The 13,358-nt window shown below is 42.8% G+C and overlaps 3 protein-coding genes across 5 annotated transcripts in view; 2 read left to right on the forward strand and 1 right to left on the reverse strand.

The window, feature by feature from the left end:
* Myo31DF (Unconventional myosin ID) overlaps nt 1–10,530 on the forward strand; it is a 42,059-nt gene extending 31,529 nt beyond the window's left edge. For both annotated transcript variants that reach the window (XM_070209447.1, XM_002051748.4), the window contains exons 2-9: nt 2,523–2,825; nt 3,831–4,050; nt 6,181–6,406; nt 6,465–6,848; nt 6,908–6,987; nt 7,046–8,455; nt 8,527–8,687; nt 8,751–10,530. In XM_070209447.1, the coding sequence (XP_070065548.1) occupies nt 2,523–2,825; nt 3,831–4,050; nt 6,181–6,406; nt 6,465–6,848; nt 6,908–6,987; nt 7,046–8,455; nt 8,527–8,687; nt 8,751–8,919 (2,953 nt within the window). In that variant the 3' untranslated portion in view covers nt 8,920–10,530. The remainder of the gene's footprint in view (nt 1–2,522; nt 2,826–3,830; nt 4,051–6,180; nt 6,407–6,464; nt 6,849–6,907; nt 6,988–7,045; nt 8,456–8,526; nt 8,688–8,750) is intronic.
* Nucleotides 10,531–10,620: 90 nt separating this feature from the next.
* Nucleotides 10,621–12,470, forward strand: LOC6627976 (uncharacterized). Its single transcript, XM_002051746.4, has one exon. The coding sequence runs from the start codon at nt 10,877–10,879 to the stop codon at nt 11,804–11,806; it is 930 nt and encodes a 309-aa protein (XP_002051782.1). The 5' UTR covers nt 10,621–10,876; the 3' UTR covers nt 11,807–12,470.
* Nucleotides 11,845–13,250, reverse strand: LOC6627975 (alpha-ketoglutarate-dependent dioxygenase alkB homolog 6). Of its 2 annotated transcripts, none has more exons than XM_002051745.4 (2): nt 13,092–13,250; nt 11,845–13,031 (listed from the first exon to the last, which is right to left on the reverse strand). In XM_002051745.4, exons 1-2 carry the CDS (start codon nt 13,119–13,121, stop codon nt 12,396–12,398), a joined length of 666 nt encoding a protein of 221 aa, XP_002051781.1. In that variant the 5' UTR covers nt 13,122–13,250; the 3' UTR covers nt 11,845–12,395. The 2 variants fall into 2 exon arrangements, with proteins under 2 accessions (XP_002051781.1, XP_015028259.1); XM_015172773.2 differs by having other exon boundaries at nt 13,101–13,243.
* Between the last annotated feature and the right edge of the window lie 108 nt (nt 13,251–13,358).

Here is a 13,358-nt window from a genome sequence, read left to right on the forward strand (position 1 = left end):
GCATGACAATTAAATCATTTTTGACAACTGGGGAACTGTAAGAAACGAAAAAAACAATATGATAAAATTCAAGTAGTTCTTTCCCAAGACTCTTTATGTTCACTTGAAGCACTTGTAGGGCACTGAACCAAGTAGCTGCTGGTCTTCTAAAGACGTTTGTCTTTGGGCTGGCTGGCTATTTGATCAGACGCAATAATCGTATGATTTATTGGGGCATTGATCCCCGAAGCTTACTCGAAATATGACAACTTTATCCGACTGTCAGCATGTCGAATGTCGCCCACTCTGCGGCGAGATCAGAACACACGTGTTTCTGTTGGTGCTCTTAAATCCATTCTGGAGCACCTTTGCCTTAGGCCATTTCTTCATAGCTCATTTGGGCAGTCAGCATTTCGGCTGGCCGTCCGTCAATCATACGCCACGTGGGCGATGGGCACAGCACCCACATACCGCACGCCTCAGGTGTCGCTCATAGCAGTTGCTTGGTGTGTAGGGGCTGAGTAAGGGGTGAAATCATAGAAATCACATAGTCACTTTGCTAAGCGGCTTGCTGACTGCCCTTTTCTTTTCTTATGCCAATTCCGATGTGTGGTTCCGATTCGGCATCCGATTTCAAATGTGACCCGCTGTGCCAGAAAGTCAACAAGCGTGCTAAACGCTTGTGCCCCCCATCGCATTTTCTTGGAGTTCAGTGGTTCAACTTTGGAGGCCCACATAATCATCTCTGAGCAGCTCTCACGTCTGCCTTTGTCTTCGCCTCTGTCTGGGTTGTCACATTTTGACCCAAATGTAGCACCAAGCGGCAGCTCTATAAATAAATACTGAAAACTTAAGTAAAAACATGTGTTGACTGCCGTTTGCCCCAAAACAACCAGCTAAACAACAACCACAACAACAACAACAATAAATACTAATATTAAGTGCTATTGTTTTTCTTATACACACGAGTTCAAGCTGCGGGCCAACAAAACTTTTCGCTGTTTTCTTTATTCACGTTTTTTGTCTTTTTAGCAATCTCTCTAACTTTGACGCTTTTGTCTTTGAGTTTTTCTACCTCGCAATAAAAGTAGATATAAGGGGTATGATAAAAGGTTATTTATTGATCTAGATTTAAATATAATAATAAATATAGATATAGATATAGAGAAATATAGATATATAGATATATAGATACATAGGTATATAGATATATAAATATAGATAGTTCAAATTATTTCAGAGTACAGAGTATATTCTAGCTGGTCAGTTTCAACTTTTGCAGTTTTCCTAACTGCTTGTTAATTTGCAGCATTTTGTTTCGGCAGTCAGCTGTTAAGTGGGCGGGGCCCGCCCAAACATAGTTTTGTAACAGAGCTCACCTGTTGCACACAGTTTTCTTTCTGTTACTGTTATTGTTACCAAACTCTTTTACGGCTGTTTTGATGTAATTGTATTTGTAACAGTGCAACTCGCCCCGGGCTTGTAATTACATGGCGTCTACAAATGATGCACTTGTTGTTGCAGTGTATTTTTGGAAATGAAGTAACATTAAGCGAGCGTTGGTAGCTTTGGTAAATAATCGTAATAATGCAATTTGCCGTGCTTACCTATTTGATTACGGTTGTTAAGCAATCGTGTCTTTAATTGCCATGAACTTCTGATTTAAGCGCTTGATTTAATATGCCAAACCAATTAATAAAATTCGTGGAAATCAGTATTCATTTGTCTGTTGATTTAAGTGAATTTAAGGTGCTGATTAAAGAAATAATATAAAATCGGAAGCACTTTGTGTGTTCCTTAAGTCAGACATGAACTTTAAACAGGTGCTTAGTTTTTAATAGAACAAACTTTAGTATCTAGACCAAAATGCTCATATTGATTTATAATATCATTTAAGTATATCCAATAATATGTCTTTACTAAAAGAGCACTGATTTGAATCCTTACTTAAAACACTCAGAATTGTTACCTTTCTTCACGATCTAAGTGAATATTCCTTAAATCAAATCTGTCTAGAGAACACCTGCAGAAAGTTTTATAAATTGATAACATATCCATCGCTAGACATTGCCTTTGCCCCGCCCTTTGTTCAAGTGACCCAATTTTTGATCTGCCGCATCTATGCAACTGCCGATCTAAATCTTTTGGCGCCTATTTAATTGTACACAAAATAAACACACAAACGCACTCTAGTCTGTAATTTAATCAATATGAACAACAGCTACAACAACAAGAATTAATCGCATCGCCAACTGAGCAACGCCCGCGGCGTCCAAGACAAATTAAGCCATCAATGTCCAGCTCCAAAAACAAACTTCAATTTGGCTGTTGAAAAATAAATTTGGAATCAAAATCATCGACAGTTGCCCAGCGGGCATATACGCAGGGCAACCCACCTGTATTTTTATTGGGCATATTCACAGGAGATCTTAAATCTACATGGGGAACTTCAATGCATATATGTATATTCAAATGCCTATCAAACCATTTGAATTTGTTATGCTTTTATTTATTCAACTAATGTACGACTTTTTCGTTTGCAGCTTTCAGGTTGGCTCCATCTACACATACATTGGCGAGGTGTGCGTCTCGATGAATCCCTACAGACAGATGAACATCTATGGGCCGGAGACCATACGCAAGTACAAGGGTCGTGAGCTGTTCGAGAATGCGCCCCATGTGTTTGCCATCGCAGATGCGGCATACAGGGTGCTCAAGCAGCGCCACCAGGACACATGCATACTCATCTCTGGTGAATCTGGTGCGGGCAAAACGGAAGCCTCCAAGATCATCATGAAGTACATTGCGGCGGTGACCAATGCACAGGGACAGAATGAAATCGAAAGGTAAGGCAAATAATGTTGCTAAGAACTATTTGTATATTTAAATGAACTAGTTCGCATAGTAAATGAACCACCGTTCAGAGCTTAGCATTCTTAAATTGTGATAACAGAATCAAAAGCAGACTTTAACTAGATGAGTGCAAGTTTCAAAGGGCAATAGTTGGTAAAGGGAACTAGTTCTCAAAAGGGAGCTTACCAAGTGGTTCACAAGAGATAAAGTTTTTATGAATAGAAATAGTTCAATGAACTAGTTCTGGAAAGGACTAATTACAAAGCAACTTCAATTAGAAATAGTTCAATGTTATAAGCTAATAAAAAGCTGAACTTAAGTTCACTTCGCTGTATTAAAACGCGCTCACAATTGCAGTTAGTATGGAAATGTTTAGATTAGAGATTCACCATGAGACTGGGAACTGGCGTTTGAATGGAAACTGTAACCAGCTCGTGAATGCCAAGGCATGACAAATTTCCCATTGTGTTGCATGCAAATTTTAAATGAAACTTTCAGCAGCGCCTCATTAGAGCAGAGCCAGCATTCCCCAGATACGAATACCCCTACTATGTAGTGTATTTAGTGTGCTTTCCTTGACCCGTGGACACATGACATCACTGCGAATACGACTTTATAATAGAATTAACAAAATTAAGTGTACCGCTAATTGCTCACGCTTCCAACTACACGTATTTTGCCCAGTCCAGTCTAAGAAAGCATTTAATCGTTCCATGGCAATTTAGGGCGAACTATAAAAACTGAATGGCACGGGCCGCAGAGTAGATGGGGTGGGGCGGGGAACTCAGCCAAACCCTAGTCAATGCCTTAGCTTAATTGCCACTTTGGCAATTTTTAGTGCCTCAAACTTAAAACAATTTAAGCTGACATTTATTGTCTGTTTGTGCGAGGGATTAGGGCGAGTGCCATTTTCTTAATTAGTTTTTGGGATGGGTCGGATGGGTTCACCCTAATAAAAATGCAATTATAATGGAAAATGATTTTTTATTCGCTTTCAGAGTTAAGAACGTGCTTATACAGAGCAATGCAATACTGGAGACATTCGGCAATGCAAAGACCAATCGCAATGACAACTCGAGTCGCTTTGGCAAGTACATGGACATCGAGTTCGACTACAAGGCGGATCCAGTGGGTGGCATCATAACCAACTATTTGCTGGAGAAGTCGCGTGTGGTGCAGCAACAGCCCGGCGAGCGTAATTTCCACAGTTTCTATCAGGTGGGCAAACTACGATGCAAGCCTAAGGCAAAGGGTGTGGGCCTATTGAACTGGGCCCACATACGAGTGTGAGTGTGAGTAGTGTGAGTGTGTGTGTGGACGCGTTATTGTTATTTACCCAAGTGAGTCAGCAGGACGGCGTTGGTAATGCGGGCTGGTTCAGCCAGGTGGGTGGCAATTCGCAGCCTGGTGTGAGGTCAACGACGGGGCGCGGCTCTTGTGCATAACTAGATGTATATGTAAAAACATATATTTACAATAAATATTTGTAAGATATTCTGGGTATTTTAGTAGGGTGTCAATTTGCCTATATGCCTAGCTATAAAAATAGTTATTACTCTGCAAGCATAGCTGTTTTCTGATTCAGCAATAAAAGCTATCAAGAAAATCGTAAACATTCCAATAAAAGCTTATTACAAATACAAGTTAATAGGGCTCCTGATATGTCCAAGAACTTGTAGGTTCTTAACTATGTTCATTAAAAATGTTCTACTCTCAGAAAAATCTTAAGCAAATTAAGCCTACAAATATGTGAGACAGAATTTGAAGCCCAAAAGTAATTAATTAATTAACTCAATTGCATTTGCCGCCAGCTGAGCTCACAATCTATCAACTGACTGTGCAGAGCTGCTGAAATTCATACATGGTATTCATGTATGATATCATTTAACATGTATGAAAGCTTAGATAACAGAAAGTCATTCATAAGAAATGTAAGCACGTCAGCAATTACTTGCTTATTCATCATTTGATAGAATGTAGCTCTGGGAATGCAGATAATACATGTGTCGTAATCGTCCGAATCGTACTTAGTATTAGAACATATAGCTGCCTTAGAAAACATCTATCAAAAATTGAGTTCTTATATGAGTAGGAACTCATTTAGTTTTTTTTAAGATATCCTAACTAAGCTTAAACATTGTGACTATTTGGGTAACAATTTTTAAGATCAAATCGCCATTTGAAGAAAATCTCATGGAAAAGATCAAAAAATAAATATCCCAATTACATTACAGCCCAGAATAATAAATTCTCCTAGAATATCCGCAAAATGTTATATGCTAAATGCCCTTTAGGGTATTTAATGTACGGTGTGCCTTAGACAGCTGTTGTTTCCTGTTCTTATATAGCATATATACTTTTCGAGTATATGTGATTTTATCTACTCACTTCTACTCTTGAAAAGGCAAAAAGAAACAAGTGAGCGCCCATTGTTGATTCTAGCTGTTAAATTTAGCTTGAAGGCGTTAATTGTTTCAGACCATTTATGTAGCCAAAGAATTTCCAGCTTTATTTCACCATTTAACACCCAAACTAAATCAAATTTCTTAATTAAGCGACTCTTAGATTTGATTTGATATGATTTCTTCCCTCTACATTTTAGCCTAGTATTTGATATGGGGTTTTTCCTGGCACATGCCTTTGTTTATTTATTTATGAACAAAGACAGCTTATAGATATTATGAGCTGCAGAGTATTTGTTTATGTGCTGTGCGTGGTATCTAAGCAAACATTTTGCACCTGTTGTCTACAGACTTTAGCCAGAGTTATTGATGTATGTTTTTTTTTTTGGAATTCAAAAATTTCGTCGCGCTCTGCCTTACACGAACTAGTGTCGGGGAATGTGACTCTATTTTAACTTGGTTGCCTGTTCAACTGCGAAATTCCGTAGCTCATTTTAAGCGGATCGCAAATGGCAACTGGCGACAATTAAAGCGGAAGTTCAATTATGGTCAACATTTGTGCTAATTGTCTGCTGTACTAAATAGTTGAACATTCTGTTTTGGATATCGACAAGCCAAATGGGACTATGAATGACAATAAATAGAATAATGTCATATTCGAAGACATGACCTTGTACTCGACGATAGCCTGCTTAGATTACCAAAAGTATGATTCATGAGATATTTATAAAAATGTTGTGCGACTCATGCAGGACACTCCTGATGACATGTCTTGCAAGTAGTCTTCCATGACATTTTAAATGACAAGTCTATGAGTGGTCGCCTTATAACATTATAAAATGAGTAAAGAGCGAGGCATTTTTAGAATGAATATTAAATATTCACTATTTAACAGCAAATTTGATTTATAACTTAAACATATTATATTTACTGTGTTCCTTAACAGTTGCTGCGTGGTGCCAATGACAATGAGCTGCGTCAATATGATCTGCATAAGGAGACGGCCAAGTATCATTATCTGAACCAGGGCAGCATGGACATACTCACCGAGAAGTCGGATTATAAGGGCACCTGCAATGCGTTCAAGACGCTGGGATTCCAGGCGGACGAAGTGCAAACCATTTGGCGCACAATTGCATCCGTCTTGCATTTAGGCAATGTGGAATTCCAAAGTGAGTGTTCAGATCAAGATCAACAAAGTTCGTCGACTAAACTGCCCTTTCGCAATAGCCATTGAGGATGAGATGGTGATTAGCAACAAGTCGCATCTGCAGTCAGCCGCCAAGTTGCTGCAGGTCACCGAAACGGAGCTGTCGGCGGCGTTGACCAAACGCACCATTGCCGCTGGTGGCAATGTCATGAAGAAGGATCACGATGCCGTCCAAGCGGAGTACGGCAAGGATGCATTGGCCAAGGCCATCTATGATCGCCTCTTCACTTGGATCATATCGCGCATTAATCGCGCCATTCTCTTCCGCGGCAGTAAGACCCAGGCGAGATTCAATTCTGTTATCGGCGTGCTAGACATTTATGGCTTTGAGATTTTCGATTCGAACAGCTTTGAGCAGTTCTGCATTAACTACTGCAACGAGAAGCTGCAGCAGCTGTTCATTGGTGAGTTAACTAAGCAGTGGCCCAGGAAAGTATCTCTAACTGGGTTATATTCATTGCAGAGCTGGTGCTGAAGCAGGAGCAGGAGGAATACCAACGTGAGGGCATCGAGTGGACCAATATTGAGTACTTCAACAACAAGGTGAGCAACTCTATAAAATTCTTGTTGTGCACAACTCATGCCTGATCTCTTCCTGCAGATCATTTGCGATCTCGTTGAGCAGCCGCACAAGGGCATCATAGCCATTATGGATGAGGCCTGTCTGAGCGTGGGAAATGTCACCGATGACACCTTGCTGGGCGCCATGGACAAGAACCTGAACAAGCATCCGCACTATACCAGTCGCCAGCTGAAACCAACCGACAAGGAGCTAAAGCATCGCGAGGATTTCCGCATCACGCACTATGCTGGCGATGTCATCTACAATATCAATGGATTCATTGAGAAGAACAGGGATACGCTGTATCAGGACTTTAAGCGTCTGCTGCACAATTCCAAGGATGCCAATCTCAGCGAGATGTGGCCCGAAGGCGCACAGGACATTAAGAAGACCACGAAACGTCCACTGACCGCCGGCACGCTGTTCCAGCGCTCCATGGCCGATCTGGTCGCCACGTTGCTGAAGAAGGAGCCCTTCTATGTGCGCTGCATCAAGCCCAATGACATTAAGAGCTCCACGGTATTCGACGAAGAGCGCGTCCAGCATCAGGTGCGCTATCTCGGTCTGCTGGAGAACGTGCGCGTGCGTCGCGCCGGCTTTGTACATCGCCAGCGCTACGACAAGTTCCTGTTGCGCTACAAGATGATCTCGCAGTACACGTGGCCCAATTTCCGTGCTGGTAGCGAACGCGACGGAGTCCGTGTGCTCATCGAGGAGAAGGGCTTTGCGCAGGATGTGAAATATGGCCACACCAAGATCTTCATACGCTCGCCCCGCACACTTTTTGCCCTTGAGCAGCAGCGCAACGAGATGATACCGCACATTGTGACCCTGCTGCAGAAGCAGGTGCGCGGCTGGATAGCCCGGCGCAACTACAAGAAGATGAAGGCCGCCATCACCATAATGCGTGCATACAAGACCTACAAGCTGCGCAGCTACGTGCAAGAGCTAGCCAACCGCTTCCGGAATGCCAAGCATCAGCGCGATTATGGGCGCAGTATACAGTGGCCCCTGCCACCGCTAGCTGGCCGCCAGGCGGAGGCCAAGCTGCATCGCATCTTTGACTTCTGGCGCGCCTACATGATACTGCGCAAATATCCGCGCAACGAATGGCCGCAGCTACGTCTGCAGATAATTGCGGCCACAGCTATTGCCGGCCGTCGTCCCTACTGGGGACAGCAGCGTAAGTGGCTAGGCGACTATCTGGCCAATTCACAGGACAACAGCGGCTACGATGCCTACAGCGCCATTGTGACCAAACTAAAGAACAGCGGGGCCGGAGGCGGCGAAAGCTTCCGCCAGGTGCTGTTCTCAAGCTTCGCCAAGAAGTTTAACAAGCACAACAAGCAGGCGGATCGCGCCTTCATTGTTACCGATACGAACATCTACAAGCTGGATGGCATCAAGAAGAAGTTCCGCGACATGGACCGCTGTATGCCCATTCGAGAGGTATTGTGTGGCAGTAAATCTTACTTGGAGTTCGTATGCTTGAAACCTCTTTTCTACTTTTTCGCTTGCAGCTGACCTCCATTAGCATAACGCCTGGCCGGGATCAGCTAATTGTCTTCCATTCACCCAAGAACAACGATCTGGTCTTTGCGCTGCAGAGCGAGTCGACAGCGCCGCTGAAAGAGGATCGCATTGGCGAACTGGTGGGCATTGTGTGCAAGAAGTACCACGAGTAGGTATCTTGATATATCCCTTAAGGCACCTAACTAAATATCATATTCAATTCCGCTTGCAGCGCTACCGGCACCGAACTGCGCGTGAATGTGGGCAACAATATTGCCTGCCGGCTGGGCGATAAGTCGCGCACCATTGTCGTCGAAGCGGCGCCCAATGTGGAGAATCCAAGTTTCCGTCATTCCGCTGGCAACATCATCTTCGAGGTGCCTGCCTCGTATTGTGTTTAGGGTGAAACAAAGTTAAAGAACCCAATGTAAATTAACTAGGCTAGTACATTTGTGAGCCTTGGACGTTTGTCCCACTCTACTTCAATTCACCTGCAACGTGTACTTGAACCTTCTCCTGTGTATGCTGTGCCTTCTGCCAACTCCTTTGTAGTTATAGTCAGATCCGTATTGAGAAGTTTGTTTCCCTTGTGTGTTGTATGTTTGATAACTGAAAACCTGCATGAGGTCTCCTTAAGTAAACCAAAATATTTTATGTTATAGTCACAAAAAATAAACAATAACATCAACGATTTGTATATTTTTCTATTAATTTATAATTAAATTTGTGTATTTGTAAACAATTAAGGCAAAAGCGAGAGCCTTCAAATAACACCTCCAGAATAGAGAGATGGCAACTTCGTTATAAAGCTGGTTGAGTCGGCTTCGATAAAAAGTATTAAATGTACTTTGTGCATTTGTCAACTTTAGCTTTTAAGCAATTATTAACTGATTTATGTTTGTATTTAATGAAAATGCACACAAACCGCAAAAACGCAAAGTAATTTTTGTACTTAAAACAAATTCAATTTTGAAAGTGTGCCATTTGCAAATATTTCTATTCTATTATTATTGTCAACTATTTATAAAAGTACTATAAATAAAAGTGTATAAATGGTAAAATTCATTTGTTTACTATGTTAATTTTTAAAATTAGCGAAAATTAGTTATCGAAATTCGCAATTTTATATATATATTTGTATATGTTTGTGACAGGCAGAAGGAAGCATGTCCGACCCTATAGAGTATATATATTCCTTATCAGTGTAAATAGAAATGTTATAGATTTTTGAAAATCAACCTTTTTTGAAGATTTAATCAGATATATATGTCTTGTTTTTAGAATCGAAATAGACCCTTTGTTATGTACAAGCTAATTATAAGTAGATGAGCCCTTAAGTTATGCTTAGAGTAGGCTACGAAATGTCACGCTTTGATTCTGAGATTTTCGACATTGGCTTAAAAAATCAGTATCACTCAAAACAGTTAACACAACCACAAAGTACATATTTTTTCTAGAACTCCTAGTAACACGATTTTATTTTATAATTTTTTTGTTATTGTTATATCACCGACAATTTCCGGATTTGAGGAACATGAATATAAATCCCAATGAGCCACGACAAACAAATGCTTTTGAAGACTGGGAGCAGATGGTTTCGGCCCTGCCACAATCTGCATCAGGTCGTGCCCTAATTGGAAATAGTAGTCCGAATGGAGGAGAACGATCGGCCATGCTGCGCTATCATCAGCGTGGCCCTAGACATGGACATGGACATGGACATGGACACAGGCATAGATACTTGCACGCTCGAGCCGAGGCTGCATTATCCACGCTGCGGCGCAGGAATCGTCGTCCAACTTGCAAGAATTGCCGTCATCTGGGACGGGTTAATAAGCACTATAAGCGTCTGCTAAAGCGACTGCGTATTCGCGTGCGTCGCACTAATGAGCGCCAATAGGAATCTGCTCGACCGATCCCCAACTCGTTGCGTGTGTCGTGCTTTATAATTTTCATTACAAATTTTGTGCATCCATGTCTGTTTATTAAACTGAGATCCTCTTGGCAGTGTATATATATATATCTATATATATATAATTTGTGTGTGCTTTAGTTGTGTGCGTTGCCCTACTCCTCTCCTGAGACCCTGGTGCGGCCAATTGAATGATCGGCAGAGACCAAAATAAAGTGCGCCGCGAGCGCTGAGGCACATGGCCCAAGTACTCAACACGGCGGCGTCGGTGCCGCCAATTGATAAAAGATAAAAATAAAGAGTATGCCACGCAAGAATTTGTTTTATTTTGCTCGCATCTCGAATCTCGATTGCATTTGCTTGTAAATTCTTGAGACGAACGCGCGGCGCGTGCATTGAACGTTTCAAGGCGATTACATAAATCGAACGAAATAATAAAGTGAAATATGCAGAAAACGCTCAAAAAGGAGCTCAGCTTCTCGCTGGACACGCTGGAACGCTATCGCGCCAAATATGGACGCAGTGCATCGCTGGACACAAATGGACACAGCCAACAGATGGAGCCACAGCGCGATGCAGCACATACAACAGCCCCAGCCCCAGCCCGTTCCCCGCCGCCCTCGCTCTTTAAGGCCAACTCTCCACCCAAGCTGACCAAGCTGCAGGAGCTACAACAGAAGAAGGAGGCGTATATGCGGGCGCGCGAACACGAGCGCGAAATGGAGAAGTTACAGCGTGCGGATAAAGGCAACAGCAATGGCAGTGCCAGCCTGGACCTAACCAGACCCAGCAACAGCAGCAGCAGCAGCAACACCGCAACTGGGAGCAGCAGTAACAGCGCCGCCAAGAGTAGCACCGCCTCGTCGGTGGCCGCCGCCCTGGCGCAGCAGCAGGCGAGCAAAACGGCCGCCGGCTACAGCAATTGGAGCAGCAATCACACAACGTTGAGTGGCCAGCCGTGGTGTGCGATCAGCGATCTTATGTATTTCTGTGACAAATACGAGTTCAAGACACTCAGCACGAGAGATCTGAAGACGCACCAGGAGATCGTCGCAGAGGTGCGTGCCTTGCTGTCAGGCAAGGCGCCATTTGATCAGCGCACACGCTTTCCCGGCAACATACACGATCCGGAGAATTTGTGGGTCTGCATTGGACGCTGCGCCAGCGTTGAATATCATTTGCAGCGCATCATTAGCGTCTTCCGAAAGCCGCTCAATCAGCTGACACCGGACAAACAGCGCGCTGTGCGTCAGAACTTTCATCTGGCTGTGAGTGAACTCCGGCTGGACATCTCGGCGCGCATCAGCGAGGTGCGCCTCTACGATCGTCTGGTGTTCGAGCGCGAATTTCGACTCGAGTGGCAGGATGAAGCCTAGAGAAAGAGATTGCGGGTTAGAGTGGGTACAATTGGTGATTTAACAAGCACAACAGTGGACAACAATTTATTTCATTTCAAATTTGGTTTGGAATTACTTTTCTATTTTGTCTTTTGGTGCGCAGTGAAAAAGATTACAAAAATATTACAGGACTTATGGAAAAACACACACATACATATGCCACTTAACAAATGCTTGAATATGTATGCATATTGCTTTCAATAACTAAAACTATAAATTATTAGACATATACTTATCTATATATATATTTATATATATATGTACATAATTGGTATAATTGAGTAAACATCTTTTTTTGGTTACCAAAAATAAAGCACTTGGTGGGCAATGCTGAAACTTTGCTTAAAAAATACGCAATTTGCATTATGAAACATTGCTCAAAGGTGTGTGTGTGTGTGTGTGTGCGTGGTGCTTAAATATCTAGCGGAAGATTTAAAGTTGAACATACATATTAGTTTAAGTTAGTTACAGTTTTGCGCCTTGGCAACTCGTGGGCTGACTTCAGTGGGCTACGTGACATTCGCAACGTGTGCATTTAGTTAACAAGTTTATCAACAATTGTAAGAGTCTAACAGAACTTCAGTTTCATTTTGCTGGTCTTGGGCACATTGCGTATGGTTAGCGAAATGCGTGGTGCTCGACGCACCAGATGATCCCCAATTTTGTATGTGTTCTCGCATAGATTGTAATTACAGATGCGATCGCATAGCGTATCCTCGTTGATCTCGCTAATGGCATGCATATAGTCGCTATACAGTGTGTCCTTCAATATGAGCAGGCTGCGTGGCTCCAAGAGAAGCTTGAATAGCACCTCGCCAGCTGCCTCGCCGGTGGTTTCGCGCTTGGTAAACTCCAGCACGGTGTGGGCACCACATGAAATGGTCGATATAATTGGATAGAAGAGCGGTCCGTCTGTGTGCGGCAAAATGCCCTGGCCCGGCAGGTATTCATTGACCAGCACATGATTGGCATTTTGCGACTCAAAGATGCCCAGATTGTTGACCTTGTCCACATAACTTTGCAGCCATTCGGGTATTTCTTCGGCTATCATGCCGTTGGGATGCGGCACACCGCCGTAGTTGACCAGGCGGCGATTGAGCAACTGCGTCCAGCGTGGCTTTGGTGTCCGCTCAATGTGACTTAATATGGATTGCTCTTGATCTGAGGTGATGAAGTTCGGAATGTACATGACCGTTGATGGGCACTACAATACATGTTTTATGCTGGTTAGCAAGTAGTCGATACTGAGACAACACCTGCTTACCTTGCGCACCTCAAAGTCGGTGAAATCCATGACTAAGGCTACTTGCTAATGCTCTAATCTAAAAATTGCAGTTATTGCAAATCAATATTTGTATCCCGTTGGCCCGGTCATTTGGCCTTGGAGATGCTCTTTCTGACAGCTGGCAGCATATTGTGGTGGTCCACCGATATCCTGTCATCGCAACTCTGAAAGTGCATTGAAATAATTCATATAATATCAATATTATATTTTATTTATATTTTTTATATGAAAAATTTATAGCAAAAA

Source organism: Drosophila virilis, chromosome 4 (genome assembly GCF_030788295.1).
Source record: "Drosophila virilis strain 15010-1051.87 chromosome 4, Dvir_AGI_RSII-ME, whole genome shotgun sequence".
Classification (NCBI taxonomy): domain Eukaryota; kingdom Metazoa; phylum Arthropoda; class Insecta; order Diptera; family Drosophilidae; genus Drosophila; species Drosophila virilis.